Source organism: Phyllopteryx taeniolatus, chromosome 18, assembly GCF_024500385.1.
Source record: "Phyllopteryx taeniolatus isolate TA_2022b chromosome 18, UOR_Ptae_1.2, whole genome shotgun sequence".
NCBI classification, from domain to species: Eukaryota; Metazoa; Chordata; class Actinopteri; order Syngnathiformes; family Syngnathidae; genus Phyllopteryx; species Phyllopteryx taeniolatus.
Genome location: NC_084519.1, coordinates 637,343 through 657,442, shown reverse-complemented (window position 1 = coordinate 657,442; position 20,100 = coordinate 637,343). Strand labels below are relative to the sequence as shown.

The 20,100-nt window shown below is 45.5% G+C and overlaps 1 protein-coding gene across 5 annotated transcripts in view; it reads right to left on the bottom strand.

Annotated features, from left to right (window-relative positions):
- Positions 1–20,100, bottom strand: part of mdn1 (midasin AAA ATPase 1) — a 126,999-nt gene that overhangs the window by 67,677 nt on the left and 39,222 nt on the right. For all 5 annotated transcript variants that reach the window (XR_009785337.1, XM_061753188.1, XM_061753185.1 and 2 more), the window contains exons 25-38: positions 19,241–19,449; positions 16,401–16,547; positions 15,105–15,246; positions 14,888–15,022; positions 14,677–14,815; positions 10,261–10,393; positions 9,779–9,909; positions 8,797–8,935; positions 8,458–8,572; positions 5,242–5,472; positions 4,951–5,148; positions 3,013–3,221; positions 1,968–2,090; positions 1,660–1,857 (exon numbers count right to left, since the gene is read on the bottom strand). Coding sequence is in view for 4 of the 5 variants with exons in the window: in XM_061753188.1 (XP_061609172.1) it covers positions 1,660–1,857; positions 1,968–2,090; positions 3,013–3,221; positions 4,951–5,148; positions 5,242–5,472; positions 8,458–8,572; positions 8,797–8,935; positions 9,779–9,909; positions 10,261–10,393; positions 14,677–14,815; positions 14,888–15,022; positions 15,105–15,246; positions 16,401–16,547; positions 19,241–19,449 (2,249 nt within the window). In the remaining variant the exon portion in view is untranslated. The remainder of the gene's footprint in view (positions 1–1,659; positions 1,858–1,967; positions 2,091–3,012; positions 3,222–4,950; positions 5,149–5,241; positions 5,473–8,457; positions 8,573–8,796; positions 8,936–9,778; positions 9,910–10,260; positions 10,394–14,676; positions 14,816–14,887; positions 15,023–15,104; positions 15,247–16,400; positions 16,548–19,240; positions 19,450–20,100) is intronic.

Sequence of the window (20,100 nt, the reverse complement as noted above, 5' to 3'; positions counted from 1 at the left end):
CGTGTAAATCGAAAGCGTTGTCTTTCAGCTCAGCTCCTTCTTCACCACTACACACCCATATAGAGTTCGCATTGCTACAGGCGCTGCACCGATACACCGATTGATCTCCCGCTCCTTTTTTCCTCACTCGTGAACAAGACCCCGAGATACTTGAACTCCTCCACTTGGGGCAGGATTTTTCCCCCGACCCGGAGAGGGCACTCCACCCTTTTCTGACGGAGGACCATGGCCTCAGATTTGGAGATGCTGACTTTGATCGCAGCCACATCACACTAGGGGTGTGAACTGCTCCAGCGAGCGTTGAAGATCATGGCTTCATGAAGCCATCAGAACCACATCTGCAGAAATCAGGGACGTAATAATGATGTCACCAAACCAGACCCCCTCAACACTTTGGCTGCGCCTAGAAATTCTGTGCATAAAGGTAATGAACAGAATCGGTGATAAAAGGCTGCCTTGTTGGAGTCCAACTCTCACTGGAAACGAATCTGACTCACTGCCAGGAATGCGGAAACACGGTCACCTTCTACCCACAAAACATATGTAGACTGGCCGGGCGAACTCCCATGCACCCTCGAAGATCCTGCTGAGGGTGTAGAGCTGTTCCACGGCCAGGACAAAAACCACACTGCTCCCTCCTGAGTCTGAGATTCGAGATTTGTGATAGACTCGCCTCTCCAGAACGCCTGAATAGACCTACTGAGGTGGGAGGTGACAGGTGTTCCCAACAGACCCCACCAATACAATACAATTTGGGTCTGCCAGGTCAGACCGGCATGTTCCCCCCACCATCAGAGGCAACAGACACTCACAATACGTTTGGATCTGCCAGGCTGGACTGGCATCCTCCCCCAACATCGGAGCCAACTCAGCACCAAGTGGTGATCGGTCGACAGCGCCGCTCCTTCGTTGTGGGAAATCCGTGACGAGCACAGAAGTCCAATAACAGAACACCACTCGGGTGCTGGTCAAGGGGGGGTTCTTCCCGATCACACAGTCCAGGTCTTACTGTCATTGCCCAGATGAGCATTGAAGTCCTCCATCAGAACGAGAGAGTCCCCAGCAGGAGCGCTCTTCAACACCTCCTCCAAGGACTCCAAAAAGGGTGGGTACTCTGAACTGCTGTTTGATGCACAGGCACAAACAACATTCAGGACCCGTCCCCGACCTGAAGGCGGAGGGAGGCTACCCTCTCATCCACCAGGGTAAACCCCAACGTCCAGGCACCTAGCAGGGGGCCAATCAGTATGCCCACAACTGTTCGGCACCTCTTACTGTGGGCAACTCCAAAGTGGAAGAGAGACCAACCTCTCTCAAGAGGACTGGTACCAGAGCACAAGCTTGGCGTGGTGGTGAGCCCGAACACATCTAGTCGGAACGTCTCGACTTCGGACACTAGCTTGGGCTCCTTCTGTCCCGAGAGCCAGCTTCTATAGCGTACGGCTGCCACCTGCCTCACTACACACCCGACCCCCTTGTCCCACCCCACGGGTGCTGAGCCTGCATACGTTTTTTATTATTGCACAACCAATTCATGACAGTTTGATTGAATTTGCTAGACTACACAAGAGGCTGAAAGATGACAGTTGTTTATATAATGGCCAGTTACATTTTAGCAAATAAGTAAAAACAACAAGTAACTTTTTCACTCTTTGCTACCTGTGTGAATCTGTTAAGGAAGGATTTGGGAAGCCCCTTACGGCCACCACCTTGGGTGTATGGGTTCTGACAGCCAAAAATCTTGGTCTTGTCTTGCTGAACTTGGAAGGTCATGCCCAGCTCAGCAATGAAGATTTCTGCTCTGTGATCAAAGCAGGCATTCAGTCCTTCCAACACTGACTGTGATGCCAGGTTCAGCTGTGAGGATAAAGCAAATGACAACTTCATTTGATGTGTTCTACGCAAACAAAACAATGGGTGGACATATATAACATAATAGCAGGCAGATTACTTGAAGTGGTTTGTACCTCATCTAGGAGAACCCAATGGCCTTTCTTCAAAGCAGCCAAAAGTGGACCATCACGCCATGCAAACTCTCCTCCCTTCCCTCCCTCTACGGGTAGATCCGCCCCAAACAAGTCTGGAACATCCTGACAGAGAAACGCGTACATCATCAACACTGCAGCTTTTTTGTACAGTAAACCCTTGTTTCTTGCAGGGGTTACATTCAAGAAAATGCAATCCACAAAGTAACAACTAATTATTATGACAATAATAATAATTATTATTAAATCAAAGCCAATTTGAGAAACTCCGCTTCAGAGAGGTGCAGGTATACTATTTTCCCACTTCAGGTCACCATCCACACACTCTACACAAGCACGTGCCTATTGAGCATGCCCTGCTTGAGTGACGTGGTGTGAACAGGTGATTTGTGGGTGGTGATTGTTCCTCACCACTGATGGTCCTGGCTGGGAATGTAGTCAGCAAAAAGCATTATGGGTACCCAGAATTCATTGCAGTAATGTTTTAAACTACACTACTGTAATTGTTGAAAATCAAGCTAAACGTTGCTCTTGCATTTGTTGCATGGTTAACGTAGTCAGCAAAAAGCATTATGGGTACCCAGAATTCATTGCAGTGATGTTTTAAACTACAGTGCTATAATTGTAGAAAATCAAGCTAAACTTTGCGCTTGAATTGTATTTGTTCTTGTCGATATTATGAGTGTGTGCATGCTAAATGCATACCAGGTGTACCTAATTCAACATATTTGATTCACTGTCACGACAATACCTTTGCACTACCTGAATGGCTACTGCTATTTGAGGGTCCCCCTCAAACGCTGTTTTTGGTTTGGTTTTTTTGTTGTTGTTGCTGCTGCTGTGACAATCAAATTTCCCTCATGGGAAGGATAAAGTCATCTATCTATTCATCTTCTCGGGCTAAGGTTGGTATTTGAGACTTTAGTTCACTGAATCTGCAATAAATGAGCCACGATATAGCGAGGGATGACTGTACTTTCAGATCATAACACTGTACACAGGTACAGTTATATGAAGAAATACTTACAGTTTGCTCTGACAAATTGATTCTGACAAGATGGTTCCCTGAAGCTTTCGCCAGTGCAGATACGAGACTAGTCTTCCCCACACCAGGTGATCCCTCCAGCAGCACAGGCTTCCGAAGTTTCAATGCCCGCAAAAGCCTCTGGGCATTCATTGCCGCAGTGCCTGCTGTAATCGTGTAGTCAGACAGGTTATTGCTCTCAGTCAGAGGACCTGTATGGACACAAGGTATTGTCACCATTATAAAACGTAGTAGGAGTCAAATATCAAGTGTGTCAACTGGAGGATTTACAAACTATTAAGAAAATACCTGCAGTCAGTTTCAAACACGGGGGGGATTTCAACCACTGCAGCCTTAAAATCAGTTCTATCAAAATACTACCAATGAGGCAAAACTCGAGCATGGGAGGAGTTCGGTAAAGCCATGGAGAACGACTTCCGGACGGCTTCGAGGAAATTCTGGTCCACCATCCGGGGTCTCAGGAGGGGGAAGCAGTGCACCATCAACACTGTGTATGGTGGGGATGGGGCGCTGCTGACCTCGACTCGGGACGTTGGGAGCCGGTGGGGTGAATACTTCGAAGAACTCCCAATTCCACCGACACGCCTTCCCACGAGGAAGCAGAGTCTGGGGTCTCTGAGGAGGGCTCTCCTATCTCTGGGGTTGAGGTCACCGAGGTGGTTAAAACACTCCTCGGTGGCAACGCCCCAGGGGTGGATGTGATCCGGAGTTTCTAAAGACTCTGGATGTTGTGGGGCTGTCCTAGTTGACACACCTCTGCAACATTGTGTGGAGGACATCAGGGAAGTGCCTCTGGATTGGCAGACTGGGGTGGTGGTCCCCCTTTTTAAGAAGGGGGACTGGAGGTTGTGTTCCAACTACAGGGGGATCACACTCCTCAGCCTCCCTGGTAAAGTCTATTCAGGGTTGCTGGAGAGAAAGGCCCTACGGGAAGTTGTATCTCAGATTCAGGAGGAGCAGTGTGTTTTTCGTCCTGGCCGTGGAACAGTGGACCAGCTCTACACACCCTTGGCAGGGTCCTCGAGGGTGCATGGGAGTTCGCCCAACCAGTCTACATATGTTTTGTGGACTTGGAGAGGGCGTTCGACCATGTCCCTCGGCGAGTCCTGTGGGGGGGTGCTGGGTTAGGGTTATATGGGTACCGAACCGACTGATACGGGCTGTTCGGTCCCTCTATGACCGGTGTCAGAGTTTGGTTCGGCAGTAAGTCGGATTCATTTCCGGTGAGGTTTGGACTCCACCAAGGCTGCCCTTTGTCACCGATTCTGTTCTTTTAACTGTAAATGCTGAAAGGTACATACAGGTTTTGGAGCAACATATTCTTTTTCAGGGACATCCCTACGTATTTCAGCAAGACAATGCTCAGCCACAACCTGCACGTGTTACAACAGGGTGCCTTTGTAGTAAAGACTGAGTACTACTAGACTGGCCTGCCAGCAGTCCACACCGGTCTCCCATTGAAAATTCGAGCAAAATACGACAATGGAGACTCCGGGACTGTTGAGGATTGGAAGTTGTACTTCAAGCAAGAACGGGAAAGAATTCCACCTACGAAGCTTCAACAATGAGCGTCCTCGGTTCCCAAACGTTTATTGAGTGTTGTTCAAAGGAAAGCTGATGTAACACAGTGGGAAACATGACGCTGTCGCAGTTTTCTTGGGACGTGTTGCAGGCATCAAATTCAAAATGAATGAATATTTGGGGGGGAAATACAAACAAAATAAATATCAGTTTGAACATTAAATATCTTATATATTCAGTTGAATATAAATTGAAAAGGATTTGGAAATGATTGTATTCTGTTTTTATTTACACAACATCCCAATTTCATTTGAATTGGGGTTTGTATATGAAAATGACCCTAACATGAATAATTAACCCAGCAATTCATAATGCGGACGACGATATTTTGAACTATACCTAAAGGAACGTAGAAGGGGTTGATGCCAAAGAAGTCTTTGCCCCACTGAGGTGCTCGAAGAAGGCTGGTGTCATAGATCCTGAGTGCATCAAGTGTCTCCTGATCAGGTTTAGTCATTTTGCTCAGTCGCTTGTGCAAGAAGCCCAAGCACATCTTGCGTGCCATGGTAGCGTTGTTGGAACTGGACACAGTGGTTCCTTCAAAAAGAAAGAGAAAAAAACCATATGGCATTTCTTTTACATTTCCTGTTAAGCAAAAGCCCCAGAAAAGAGGTAAAACAATTTGCCCACCTGAACCAATCCCATCAATATAAACCAGACATGCAGCGTGGATGATAGCTTGAACAGTGTCCTGTTTAAGGTCCCAGTCTGCACCACCTTCATTGTCATCCCGCTTACACACAACGTTGAGGTAGTTCACCCATGAAAGAATGTCTCTGACACTGAGGATGCAGTGGCGGCCAAAATCCTGAAGGGTCAGCCACTCTATGAAATCCAGGATCAGGTCTGCAATATCACCACCTATGTGGGATCATTGAAAAAAGGTGTCAGGAACTCAATATTTATTAAGTACAGTGAATTAAGAAAGTACTCGAAGCCAAACCATTAACACTGACAAAGGCATGACTGATTAAGCTGTTTAACAATTTCTAAGACCACAAATATATTTCTTTTTTCACCGGAGGGAACAGAAAAGAGAAGCAAGAAGAAGCAGAAAAAACTGTCGCCTTCCACAAAGCCATAGCCACACAGAACGAACTTAATAAAAGTTGGCATCATTTCGAGTTTCCCTTCCTTGTTTGGCATCACATGACGCAGTTAACGGAAATAATTATGTTATCCTGCTCTGCTTTCAGACATCAGAATCAGAATCATCTTTATTTGCCAAGTATGTCCAAAAAAAAACACACAAGGAATTTGTCTCCGGTAGTCGGAGCCGCTCGAGTACGACGACAACAGACGTTAGACGCTTTCCACGTGCAGTGTGAAAGTTCTTGACTCAGAACTTCAGTAGTTTTAGTCGTAGATTAAGTACTTATTTACTCATACTCAAGTAATTTGGAGGATTACTTTTTTACTTTTGCCCAAGCCATAGATTTATAAAATTTTGGGCTACTCTACACACCTCTGCTTCAATCAAAAAATACTGATACCGTGAACCACATGACATGGCAAAGCACTATCACTTAGTTGCAGGTAGGGATGAAAAGGTTTACCGATAAACCTCAACAATTTCAAGTGATATGGACAGCCGTTTCCTAGTTGACTAAATTATCAACACTGTATTTAGCGTATTAGATCCACAGCAACCGATATTGGAAAAAAACCATAGATATTTTTCCGCTAGTCCGTGAGATTTCGTTGCCCCCTGGCAGCTCATTGCCCGGAGACAATTGCCTGCTGCAGTGCTCCAGTATTCTGGAAGCTTCTCCTGTCCACCGAGAGCCTGCCTCACCTCTTACCGAAAAGCTGCACAACACTTGTCCTGTCTCAGCTTCCACCACATGGTTCTCTTCTCTGCCTTTGTCTTCCTAATCTTCCTCCCCACCACCATCCTATGCCGTCTAGCCACACTCTCCCCTACCACTACCTTAAAGTCAGTAACCTCCTTCAGATGACATCGTCTGCACAAGATGTCATCCACCTGCGTGCTTCTCCCTCCGCTCTTGTAGGTCACCCTGTGTTCCTGCTTCTTCTGGGAAAAAAGGGTTCACTACAGCCATTTGCATCCTTGTTGCAAAGTCTACCACCATCTGTCCCTCCAAGTTCCTTTCCTGGATGCCGTACTTACCCATCACTTCTTCATCACCCCTACTACCTTCACCAACATGTACCTCCATTACAATCTGCACCAATCACAACCCTCTCTCTGTCTGGGATGCTCAGAACTACTTCGTCTAGCTTCTTCCAGAATTTCTCTTTCACCTCTAGGTCACATCCTACCTGTGGGGCATAGCCACTAATCACATTACAAGTAACACCCTCAATTTCAAATTTCAGCCTCATCACTCGATCTGATACTCTTTTCACCTCCAAGACATTCTTAGCCAACTCTTCTTTTAAAATAACCCCGACTCCATTTCTCTTCCCATCTACACCATGGTCAAAGAATTTAAAGGCCCAGTAACTGAGATTGCGCCTTTTAATACGGTGCGCCTTATGGTCGCGGAAATACGGTATTTACTTTTGCCTAAGCAGTTTGGGGGTTTGATGTCTTGCAAATGCAGCCCTTTGCTTCAGTGTGTTCCACTAAGCGTTTGCTGTGCCCAGTTTTGTGATGGGTAAAATGCAGAGGAAACATTTTTTGTGTGCATGTGTGTTCCCCAAAATAAAAGATCATTCTATTCTAACGTATTCTATTCTATATCCTGTGGTTACAGCGGCGGAAATAAGTTAACGCGTCACCATTTTTCTCAAATATATTTCCAAAGGTGCTATTGACGTGAAGATTTCACCAGATGTTGGGAACAACCCAAGTAATCCATACATGCAAAGAAAGTAGAACAAATACAGTGGGTAGAGAAAGTATTCAGACCCGCTTACATTTTTCACTCTCTTATATCGCAGCCATTTTTCCTCATTAATGTACACACACCACCCCATGTTGACAGACATTTTTGCAGGTTTATTAAAAAAGAAAAACTGAAATAATTTCAACCCTGCCCCTAAACTTCGAGCCTGACTGCCTTTCCACCTGGTCTCCTGGGCACAGAATATATCAGCTTTTCTCCTAATCATCATGTCAACCAACTCCTGAGATTTTCCTGTCATAGTCTCAACATTCAAAGTCCCCACATTCAGTTCTAGGCTCTGTGCTTTCCTCTTCTCTTTCTGCCGACGAACCCGCTTTCCACCGCTTCTTCTTCTTCGAGTTCGATCCACAGTAGCTGAATTTCCAACGGCGCCCCGCAGGTTGACGGCGCCGGTGGCGGACGTTGTTAACCCGGGCCACGACCGATCCGGTACGGAATTCTTTGGACGAACGCTCATATTTGTTTGGCAAAGTTTGAAGCCGGATGCCCTTCCTGACGCAACCCTCTGCCTTTATCCGGGCTTGGGAGCGGCCTACAGTTTGCACTGGCTTGTGCCCCCCATAGGGCTGCAGTTGATTGACTGAATATCAAACGATATATTGTGCGGCCCTAATTCATACCCACTTTTACTCTGCACAGAAGTAGATTTATTCAGCTGTGGCTTTACAACAGAACAGAAGTGACACGATGCCATGTCTGAAGTGTGTGTTCTCACAGCAATGCAGGTTGCACTATTTAGACAGTATTTAGGTTAATGGCGACAGAGACATTTGCTTTCGACACCAAGAGACATGGTCTTGAGTGTTAGACTTCACACTCTGGTTGTGGCTAGCGGTGTTGTTGTTATACGGGAAGCTGACAAATAGACAGATTGACTTCAAGCCACACACACAGGACAGCAAACTGGGATAAAGTTGGGATCTGATCAGATGATCAGCATGAAAGAGGATCATGTTTTTCCAAGCTACCTTACCATCTAGTGATAGGCCAGGACGTAGATTGTGTTGGATGATCTGATAAAGGTCAGTACGGTCATTGCTTTGTGGACACCAGATCTCTGTGAAGCGGTTTCTGAGGGCAGGAGAAAGCTGTCCAACAGTAGAAAGGCACAAGTGTGATATTTTAGCACGATATAGGTCTACACATTCAAAAACACGTTAAGAGCAAGAAAAACAAACAAGGCAAACATGACATGCACAATTTTCTTCTGGATAAGTATCTAAGTGACCTACTGTAACCATCGTAAAAGTCAATGATTCATTTTAAACTGAGGACACACCCCCACACACACATGCAGTATTGCAGTTTCTACCTCCTTCTTTCCAAAGTCTCCTCCAGGGTTCATAGTGGCAACCAAACGGAAACCTTCAGCAGCTCTGATCAGCTCCACATCATTGTCGTCACCACTGCCTTTCTCCGCCAGAACAAGTGACTTCTCCATCTCTAAAACACTGACAAAAGAAATAAGCACTGTTCTGTAAGGTCCTTTGTGTACAATATAAAATACAAGAAAACATACTGGTGACATTTCAAATCCAGCACATATTTGTCTTTTTCCTCCAACTATATGTATGTGGTTTGTATTTTTGGGACAGTTTATAATACCTTCAGGAGAAAACAAACTACGCTCAACAGAGCACAGAGATATTTGCGTGACGTCTACTATTATGTAAATGGATGTCGCGAGGGAAGACATGAGGGCAGTTGGTGTTCGAGAGGAGGATGCAGGAGAATTACAGGCTTGCGTAGAAAAAGATGACACGGTGTGGGAACCCGTAACGGGACAAGTCGATGGGTAAAGAAGATATACATTTGTATAGAACAAGACTAATATGCAGAGACTTATTCCCCACAGCTTTTAAACCGCTTAACATTAATGAGTCAGACAGGGCATACTCCACGTAGACCGCCAGGAATACTGAAAGTTTTTGGACTGTGACTGTCCATTACAATATCTCAGAAACGGAGATGAAACGGAGTTCCATTTTACAGACGTGCCCATGTTTGTTTTTTCCATTTGTTGAAGATATCTTTCCAATAAATGCCCTGCGACTGACTGGCAACCAGTTCAGGGCGTAGTCCGCCTTTCGCCCAAAGTCAGCTGGGATAGGCTCCAGCGCCCCGCGACCCTAACCGGGATAAGCTGTTTCACCCTTCCATTTTCTGTACCGCCTCTCCTCACTAGGGTCGCGGGCGTGCTGGAGGCTTTTGGACAATCCCATGCTCCCAACTTTGTGGGACCAGTTTGGAGGTGGCCCCTTCCTCTGTTTGTGGGACTGTGTGTTTCTGTGTACCTGTTTAGTCTCTCAAGAACAGAGTCATCTGCCAAGGAGATCTCATCCATGAGGAACACTCCACCCTTTTTCATGGCCAAAACCAAGGGCCCATCATGCCAATGAAAGAGCTCACATTCGTCACCGTCAGCCTGTAACCATACATAGGATGTTACGGTCTGCGCTAAGCTATTTCTCATCGGTTTTATGGAATGGAAGAACATTTTCTAGATTATAGATGCATTTTTTATTAAAGTCAAACGAATACATTTGAAGAAAACATTTATAAAGGCCACAAAATGAGAATCTTAAAAACATTTGAGCTGACCGGGAGGCGAGATTATGCAACAAAGAATGATTTCCAATAATTCAACATGCGGGGTTTGTTCAGTTTGAAAATAAATCAGTGAGCCCAATAACCTACAGGGAGAAAGAAAGGAGTTGATTTTGTCGAATATTTACAAGCTTATATACGAGCCATTTTAGATACTGCACATCAGCACCTGAGGGGAATGTCTGACAGGTCGCAGTCCGCCGAGAAAGTCAGTTGTTTCCATGTGTAGGTGGCAGGTGACATAGAAAAGCTTCTTCCCAGCCAAGGCAGCAAACAGCTGGCAGATTGTCGTCTTTCCGCACCTGAGAAAGTTGTGGGGCGGCGGTTGTGTGTGTGTGTGGAGTGTAGCAGGCAGTGGGGGGAGAGAAGGAGACATTAGCAAGACTTCCACAAATACATCGGAAGCTCAGTTCATACACGACCCTAATTCAGTATGGAGAAGGGGACAAATACTTGCTTCTGTTGTACGCATATTGGCCGTGGCAAGCAGATAACACACCAAGATTTATTGAAAGGACACAAGGGACACAGTCGCTGTTGAGCTTCACTCATATAACGAGTTTTTCATAGAGTATGACGCATAGAGGCCTGTGAGTCCTGTTGAGTCATTTTCTTTACATGTTGCAGTGCTGTGTTGTTAAAAACAAAATATTTCAATGTTTCCACGGCAACAATGATGCTATCCATTAACCCGTCCGTCTATGCTGTTTTGCATTATGTGTTAGCATAAGGAGAGTGGAGACAAAGAAACTTGGTTTTTTTGGGTGGGGGGGGTTTGTGTGTCCCAATGATCCTAGGAGCTAAGTTGTCTGTGGCTTTATGCCCCTGGCAGGGTCACCCGTGACAAACAGGTCCAAGGTGAGGGACCAGACAAACCACGGCTCAAAGACCCCTTATGATGACGACAAACTATGGACTCAGTTTTCCCTTGCCCGGCTGCGGGTCACCGGGGCCCCCTTCTGGAGCCAGGACTTGAGGTGGCCGGGCGGGCACAGCCCGAAAGGCTAACGTGTGTCCCCCTTCCCATGGGCTCACACCTGTGGGAGGGGCCATGGGGGTCGGGTGCAGTGCGAGCCGGGCGGTGGCCGAAGGCGGGGACCTTGGCGATCCGATCCCCAGCTACAGAAGCTGGCTCTAGGGACGTGGAATGTTACCTCTCTGGCATGGAAGGAGCCCGAGCTTGTGTTTGAGGTCGAGAAGTTCCGACTAGATATAGTCGGACTCGCTTCCACACACTGCTTAGGCTCTGGTACCAGTCCTCTTGAGAGGGGTTGGACTCTCTTCCACTCTGGAGTTGCCCACGGTGAGAGGCGCCGAGCGGGTGTGGGTATACGTACGTTGCCTGTACGTTGGGGTTCACCCCGGTGGACGAGAGGGTAGCCTCCCTCCGCCTTCGGGTGGGAGGACGGGTCCTGACTGTTGTTTGTGCCTATGCACCAAACAGCAGTTCAGAGTACCCACCCTTTTTGGAGTCCTTAGAGGGGGTGATGAAGAGTGCTCCCGCTCAGGACTCCGTCGTTCTGCTGGGGGACTTCAACGCTCACGTGGGCAATGACAGTGAGACCTGGAAGGGCGTCATTGGGAGGAACGGCCCCCCCGATCAGAACCCAAGCGGTGTTCTGTTATTGGACTTCTGTAATCATCACGGATTGTCCATAATGAACACCAAGTTCAAGCATAAGGGTGGACACCAACGGTGAGGGATGCCGTTGACGCGGACATGCGCGCCACAACTTTGAGGCGCCACAGAGACTCGCGACCACCTGAGAACTCCCACTCCTCCACGCTGCCCTGCTGTGTGACTAGGACAGGGCCTGGTGTACGTCAAGTGGACCTTAACCTAATTAGCAGCTTCCCGTCAAATATTGATTCCTGTCTTCAAAAGACCCGTTCCCAGACCAAATGGTTGAGGAAGACTATGTGGTTAATATTCACCCATGCGCATCCACTGGCGTTGCGAGGACCTGCAAGCAGAACTTCTGGATGTACCTTTAATGTTTGTTAACAGAAGATAAAACATTTTAGAGTTCCTAAAGGCTCTGGATGATGTGGGGCTGTCCTGGTTGACACGCCTCTGCAACATTGCGTGGACATCTGGCAGTAAGTCGGACTCGTTTCCGGTGAGGGTTGCACTCCGCCAAGGCTGCCCTTTGTCACCGATTCTGTTCATTACTTTTATGGACAGAGGGGCGTAGAGGGGGTCCGGTTTGGTGGCCTCTGTATTGCATCGCTGCTTTTTGCAGATGATGTGGTTCTGTTGGCTTCATCAAGCCGTGATCTCCAACTCTCACTGGAGCAGTTCGCAGCAGAGTGTGAAGCGGCTGGGATGAGAATCAGCACCTCCAAATCTTAGACCACGGTCCTCAGTCGGAACAGGGTGGCGTGCCCTCTCCAGGTCAGGGATGAGATCCTGCCCCAAGTGGAGGAGTTCAAGTATCTTGGGCTCCTGTTCACGAGTGAGGGAAAAATGGAACGGGAGATCGACAGGCGGATCGGTGCGGCGTCTGCAGTGATGCGGACTTTGTATCGGTCCGTTGTGGTGAAGAAGGAGCTAAGCCGAAAGGCGAAGCTCTCGATTTACCGCTCGATCTACGTTCGTACCCTCACCTATGGCCACGGGCTGTGGGTTTAATGCTAAATAAATGTATCCCATTATTTAATTAATTGAATTGATTCAAAAAATGTTCGATAGCAACAGCCTTATTTGCAATGTAAGAGAAAATCGTCAGGCAAGCAAACAAACGATTCCTAGGAATCCTACTACTGAGACCCAGTTCTCCAAAAACATTGGTTTTCCATTCCTATCTATAGGGCATGGTACAAGCCAAATTATTCCGTAATGAACTTATCCAACAGTGCTTTTACAGACCTTACGTTATGCACTTGGGCATAAACAACAACCAGGACAAGCAGTTGGTGGGGTGCGGTACGTGCGCCTTATACAAATGATAGTCTTCAATCATTTTGCAGATCCATGTAAATGAGGATGATGATGTCTGTGCATGAAAGCTTTCAAGAAATGCAATGAAACAAAAGGTCCTGACTCAAAGAAAGGTCTCGATACCTTTTGCCCGGGGCCGAAATTACCTTTTTTTTTTTTTTTTTTTTTAATTAACTTTTCGACTCAATGGCCAAATTGGCCGGTAGATGAAAACATCCACCGGCCAAGCATATATAATTACCACCCAAAATATTATATCATTTTACATAGGGCTGCACAATGATTAAAAAAAAATTAGTCATCGCGATAATGTAACATACAAGGTGTATAAGTGTACATCAGGCTGTCGATGTTTCATTTAATTTGGTTTTAAAGAGTTTGGATTTTGCTTACTAAAACTGCTGATTGTTGTATTATGACATTAGCTTCACGTTTTTAGCGTGTATTGTCAAACCTATTGTAGGTGCTTGTAAGTAGGGCTGCTCGAGCTGGCAAAAAATAAAAAAATAAAAAATAAAAATTCATATCGTCCGATCTCAATTATTATCACCATTTTCTTATGTTGTTTTTAAACTTTTTTTAAATAGCCAGTTTTAAACCATCTGCACTAAAAACTAAAATTACCCCAACAGTGCAACGAATGTAGACAAACACTAGTTTTAAGTCCTACGTCCTATTGTTTGAGCTACCGCACAAGATCCAAAATAAAGTGCCTCCTCTGGGATAATGACGATACCTCGAATTGTCTCACCATTATCATTCTCCAGTTATGATGCTATATATGCGCGCGTCGTCTTTAACAACAATCCAGATTAGCTAGTTTTGCCGTTTTACAAACCACCTGAACAACGATGACATGATTCATCCTTGCTTTGGAATGGCCTAACTGCTAATGCCACTTGTGCTGGCAACAGTGTGACACAGGCTGTACTGACTGCAATCGCCTTTTGGTTTTTCTTTCCATAGAATCACTTGGGTGGCACTGCAAATGAATAACCAGCGTTGCTTCCGTCTTTGAGGTCGCCGACATAACTTACACATGGGCTAGTTAATAGCATTGCTCCACGTTGCTTTGAAATGATTTAGACGTATAAACAACAACCAGGACAAGCAGTTGGTGGGGTGCGGTACGTGCGCAACCGGCGTTGCGTACTCGTGGACCGAGGGCGGCAAAGTCGGGATCTTGATCTCGCTACAGGGGCGAATCGGTCGAGGAGGCGCGGTTCGTTTACTCCCGCTACTCGCTAACGGAAGTGGAGCAGGAAAAGGACGTCTCTGATCGGCTGTTGTCACGCACGTCCCGTCGTGTTAGTTTGAGGAAATGCGCACACGGGTGATAACCAAGATCGGCATTATTAGGAATCCCACGCCCTTTCCTGGCAGAACACGCCCCGCTCCAATATCCACACGCCGCTACACTACGACCTTTGCGTGTATGTTTGTGAACGAGGGTACGAACATTCACTCCAAGATTCACTTTGTCGCATTTGGCGACTGGCGAGTGTTCATTTTGGACCCTGCTTTTGCCAAAGCAGTACCCCATCCCACCTGCAGCTCACTTCCTCCCAGGTCTCTGAACATTTGTATACATAGAAAAGGTCCAGGAAGAATCATCGTACAGATTGCAACACCTTGACACCTTACCCAGTGTCACCGACGAGCAGCACAGACTCCCCAAATCGAAGCGCTCGTCCGACTAGCACGGCTAGCCTCCTCATGCTGCGGGTCCATACCACATGGTGAAAATCCTCTGGAACTCCAGCAGTGCTATCAACTAAGGGACCTGTCAATTGGAAGCTGGATTAGCGGGCAAGTAGTTAAGGCCATTATTGTTATGTTGTTGTTGTCTACTCACTAAACTCGTTGTTGACCAGTTTCTGAGAGAACAGGTTTTCTGGGTTCACAGTCCTCTTAAAGTGCCTCTCCAGGATGGACAGGATGGTGGCCTCCTCCTCAGGCTTTCTAACACGTCCTGCCAGCAACATGTACCCTGATCAAGACAAGAATTGGAATTTTGAATTAACATAGACAATAGATGGACACTACATCGTCATTTTGGACAAGGCTTTTACCGTCATCAGCCAAATGCTGAAGCCAGTCGTGAGAGGCTTCAGTCTGCTCTTCCATTCTGTAGCGCTCTGCCCAGCGGAACAAATCCCTGAGGGTAATGAAGCCATGTTTGCCTGCAAACACAGAGGAGCCTCTGCGCCGTGACTGTGGAGGAAGAGCATGAACGGCACGTGGGCAGGATTATTTTCTTTTGAAATATCATCATCATCATCATCACAGCGCACTTATTGCGGATTCAGTGAAGATTTTTTTGATGGGTCGGTGTCGTGCAGTTACTCGCCTTGCCCATCTCTGACAGAGTTGGCTTGATTGGCTATGTGATTTGAATCTAGCAGCAATGACTCACATAAGGTCAATTGGACCAGAAAAATGAAACGTTACTGAGTAATCTCAACTCATTCATTTGGTAACTCACCAAATTGCTCGAGAATACATAGAACATGACTGGAAAGCCACTGTTTAAAACACAGGCCACAGACAAGAGTTTTATTAAATTCATTAACAAATACCATTGGTAGCCCAACGAACAGCTAATGCACGCACTCATAATATCGACACGTTAAGCGCAACGTTTAGCTTGATTTTCTACAACTCCAGTACTGTAGTTCAGAACCGCAATGAATAATGCTCTTCGCCAACTACATGGCCAGGAGCATCAGTCTGAGGAGCGGTGCCAGCATATCGCCTGTTCACACCATGTCCAAATGGGCCGTTGTTCACGTCGCTCAAGCAAGTTCGTGGATGGCATGGGCTGGGGGGAAAAAAAAGGAATGGCGCAGTCGGAAATGTCAATCCCAAGAATTGGTCAACGCAAAATCTTTGCCTCGAAGCATTCAAATTTGTGATTAAAAGCATATTTGCGCCGCATAAAAACATGTTTGCTTGCTGTCCGTGTTTCCGCACAGACATTTGTGCCAGACGCACGCAACGTCACGACTTCCCCAACAATGGCGGCCACGTAGGCACGATCATTGAGCTGCTAAAATAAAAGCTTCATATATTAATACATCGGACATCAATGCCATTTTGGGCTTTTATTTTGAAGTTGGCACTGGGGCACATTGCCGGCGTGTTATTGTCATGCTTAGTATGGACAATTGTTGTGCGTGCTAGCTTAACTTAAACTTTTCGACTGCAGGCTGGCCTGACCGCAGTCATTGTTCATACGGTGTATAATTTCAATTTAGAAAAACTGGGGGGAAAATGGTGTGTTATAAAACTTTTAACCGGTAGTGTACATAAGCTAGCCCTATAATAAAATTTGAAATTGAAAATGTAATAAAAAAAAAAAGACATACCTGGAGATCTGTCATGACTCGAACTAGTTTGGCGCAGTACGATAGAGGCATGTTGCACCTCTCATGGAGGATGGTCTCCAGCTCTTTGCTAGGTAGCTCATCAAAGTGCAGCTCCACAAAGCGGTTCCTGAATGCCCTGGAGAGAACCTGTGGGTCAAGGAGAGGCAACATTCAAAAAAAATTAAACGGTACATTTCTAATCCCTATTAAACTAAAAGTTTTCAAAACAACGTTTAAATATTGTAATGCCCTGGTGAACATATGCGTTATGTCACTTCATATTTTTGAGCAATAAAACATTTGAAAATCAATAAAAATTCGCACAATCACATATTTGTGCATGTAGACTACTCAAGTAAAATGACATGACAGTTCTAAAAAGTCTAAAAAAAGTAAAGCCTAAATCTCCTCCCACTGGTCAGGAACTAAATCGATTCAGAGGAGTTGCTGAATTGATATTTGACTGCTGATTACTCAAGAAGGGAAAAAGCTACAGTAGGAAAAAAAAAAGAAATTCCTGCGAAAGGCAAGAGTAATCTTTCTTTTGGCGGTCTTGTGGTGTTCATAGTCATCGTACACGATATTCTGTGGGGCTTGAACAATCAGTACAATTGCTCGAAGACGCCTGGCAACATGGCGTTCCCCGTTTTGGAAAAGGCTGACAATGAATGAGTTAAGAAGGGGGGTGGGCAGGTGTGTTCCAATGTTCTAAATAATTAAAGAAAAAATAAAGCCTATCCTAGCTGCTCGCGATGCGACGATCATAGTCCGTGCATTTGTTAGGTCTTGCCTGGACTATTGTAACATGCTGCTTTCTGGTCTTCCCCTGTCGAGTATGAAAAGCCTGCAGCAAGACTTTTGACAACGACAAGAAAGTGTGATCAGAATACCCCGATGCTAGCCACCTCGCATTGGCTAAATTGCCCGTAGGTGCGAATGGTTGTTTGTTTCTATGTGCCCTGCGATTGGCTGGCAACCGATTCAGGGTGTACCCCGCCTCCTGTCCGACGATAGCTGGGATAGGCTCCGGCACTACCGCGACCCGCATGAGGATAAGCGGCTCACAAAATGGATGGATGTATCACGGGAAGTATTACATATGAGTCGATATTTAATCATGATTGCTTTATTTGAGTGAAGAAAATACAATCCATCAGGTTAAATATTAGCACAAATCAGCAAAAGGATAAAATGATACTACATCTGAAGCCACCCAGCAAAAACTGTATTACCATGTCAGAATTTGATACGGTTGACCAAAAAACTGGAGAGAAAACAGTCCACCAGCTGAAACCATCAACGAGCAGTCTTGACTGAGTAGCATCTGAATTTTTCAAAGCTATTGGGAAGTCTGTGCTAGCTGGTTTGCAGCAAATCAATTGCTCACTTCAATCAGGCGAGTTTCCTAAAGCTTTAAAGTAGCTGCTATTAAGCCTCTGCTAAAAAACAGAACGCTGGATGCTTCCATGTTAGCAAGCTATAAACCCATCTCAAATCTCCCTTTCATCGCCAAGATTGTTGTTAGTTATTTTTAAATCAACTCAGCACTTTCTTGAACTTAAATGGACTTCTTGACAAATTTCAAACAAGTTTCCGAACTCGTCACAGTATAGAATCTGCTCTTTTCAAAGTGCTAAATGATATAAGGATGAATACTGAGACTCGGGAAAGGCGTCAATTCTGGTCTTGTTGGACCACAGTGCGGCTTTTGATACGGCAAATCATAATATACTGCTGAGCAGGTTGGGAATGTGGGTAGGACTAAATGGAACAGTCCTTAAATGGTTCAGGTCCTACATGGAGGAACGGAGTTATTTTGTACCCATTGGAAGTGTTCAATCTCATCGAATGGCAATGACCTATGGGGTCCCTCACGGGTCAGTTCTTGGACCCCTCCTGTTCAGCCTGTATATGCTACCCTTGGGTCAAATTCTTCAGAACTTTAATTTTGACTCTGATAGCTATGCAGATGACACAGTTATATCTCGCAGTGTCTCCAGATGACTACAGTTCAATTGAGGTGTTGTGTCACTGTCTAAAACAGATAAATAACTGGATGAGCCACACTTGTCTTAAATTCAACCACAATAAAACTGAGATAATTGTTTTTGGCAAGAAAGAAAAGAGGATTGTTGTTAGTAAATACCTGGAGTCACTCTCTTTAAGAACCAAAGTCTCCAAGTCAGAAACCTTGGTGTTCTGATAGATTCCGACCTGACTTTCAACAGTCCTATCAAATCAATTACCAAAACTGACTTCTACCATCTGAACAACATATCCAGAGTGAAGGCTTGCATGTGTCAAGCAGACAAGGAGAAGCTCATCCATGCTTTTATCTCAAGTAGACTTGACTATTGTAATGGTCTTCTGACTGAACTCCCCAAAAAGAGCATTAAACCGCCGCAGCTCGTTCAGAATGCTGCAGCTCGGGTTCTGACTGGATCAAAGAGGTCAGAGCATATTACTCCAATTTGAAAGTCTTTATACTGGCTTCCAGTCAGCTTTAGAATGTATTTCAAAGTTCTGGTCTATAAATCACTTAACGCTTTAGGTCCTGAATACATGAAAGAAATGCTAATGGAATATAAACCCAGTAGGGCTCGGAGATCGACAGACTCGGGTCAAATTGTGGAGACACAGAGTCCAAAGCAAACATGGTGAAGCAGCATTTAGCTTTTAAATGATATTTCTTGCACTGTACACCGTTTTAGGTCTACTTTTATTTTTAGCTGTTTTTTTTCTTCGTTTTTAAATTCTTTTAATCATGTAAAGCACATTGAGTTACCTTGAGTATGAAATGCGCTATATCCATAAATTTGCTTCGCTTAATGATGGAATACCTTTCTACCCCCATAGAGACCGGGGGGGTTCTGAGTAGCAAACAGCATGAATCTTGGGTGAGCCTTGATGACTTCCTGTGTCTCAACTACAAAAAGCTCCCTGTTGTCATCTAGCAGTCTGTTGAGGGCTTCGAGAACATCAGTAGGGGCCAGGTTCAATTCATCAAGGATGATCCAGTAACCTTTCCTCATGGCATCGATCAAAATCCCTGCAAGAGATTCAAAGACAAGCAGCATTCAAAAAGAGGACAAAAAATACTTCACCGCTGAGCAACTATCAACCCATCAACCCTTTATTTGTGTATGCCTGCAAATATTCAAATTGATCCAGGCCGTTGTATTCTCAGGGCATTGAATCAATCACAACTAAGCTGTTTTGGACGTCTTAGGCCTGCCGGACACAGAGTGACACAGCCGAATACAACTTATTAAATACCGTGCAGTGTGCGGAGTTCAGGCAATATTTTCATCACTTCATATGTACCCGTGTATGAAGAAGTGAATATTCCCATTCATCCAGGTCATTTCATTCTCAGATCACTCTTTTGTGTATCCTAGATGTTTCGATTCTCACTCAATGTAAGAGGCACCCGCCATACCACGAACGGTATCACTATTGCAGGATGCAAAACGAAAGTCCTTAAGAAGCATTGAAGAGAGTTCTCTGCCCCGCTTGGGTGAAATCACCCTGATGAATATTCCATTCAGTTGTAACAATAGCAGTAGAGGAACCTGTTGTTTGTGTGAGGCTAAATAATTGAGTCTCTTTGGAAGTGATGAAAGGATGGCATTCTATGTGGGAGATCGGTGGTGTTGGAGCCTCCTCTGTTGAGAGATTGTTTTTCTACCTTCATGTAGAT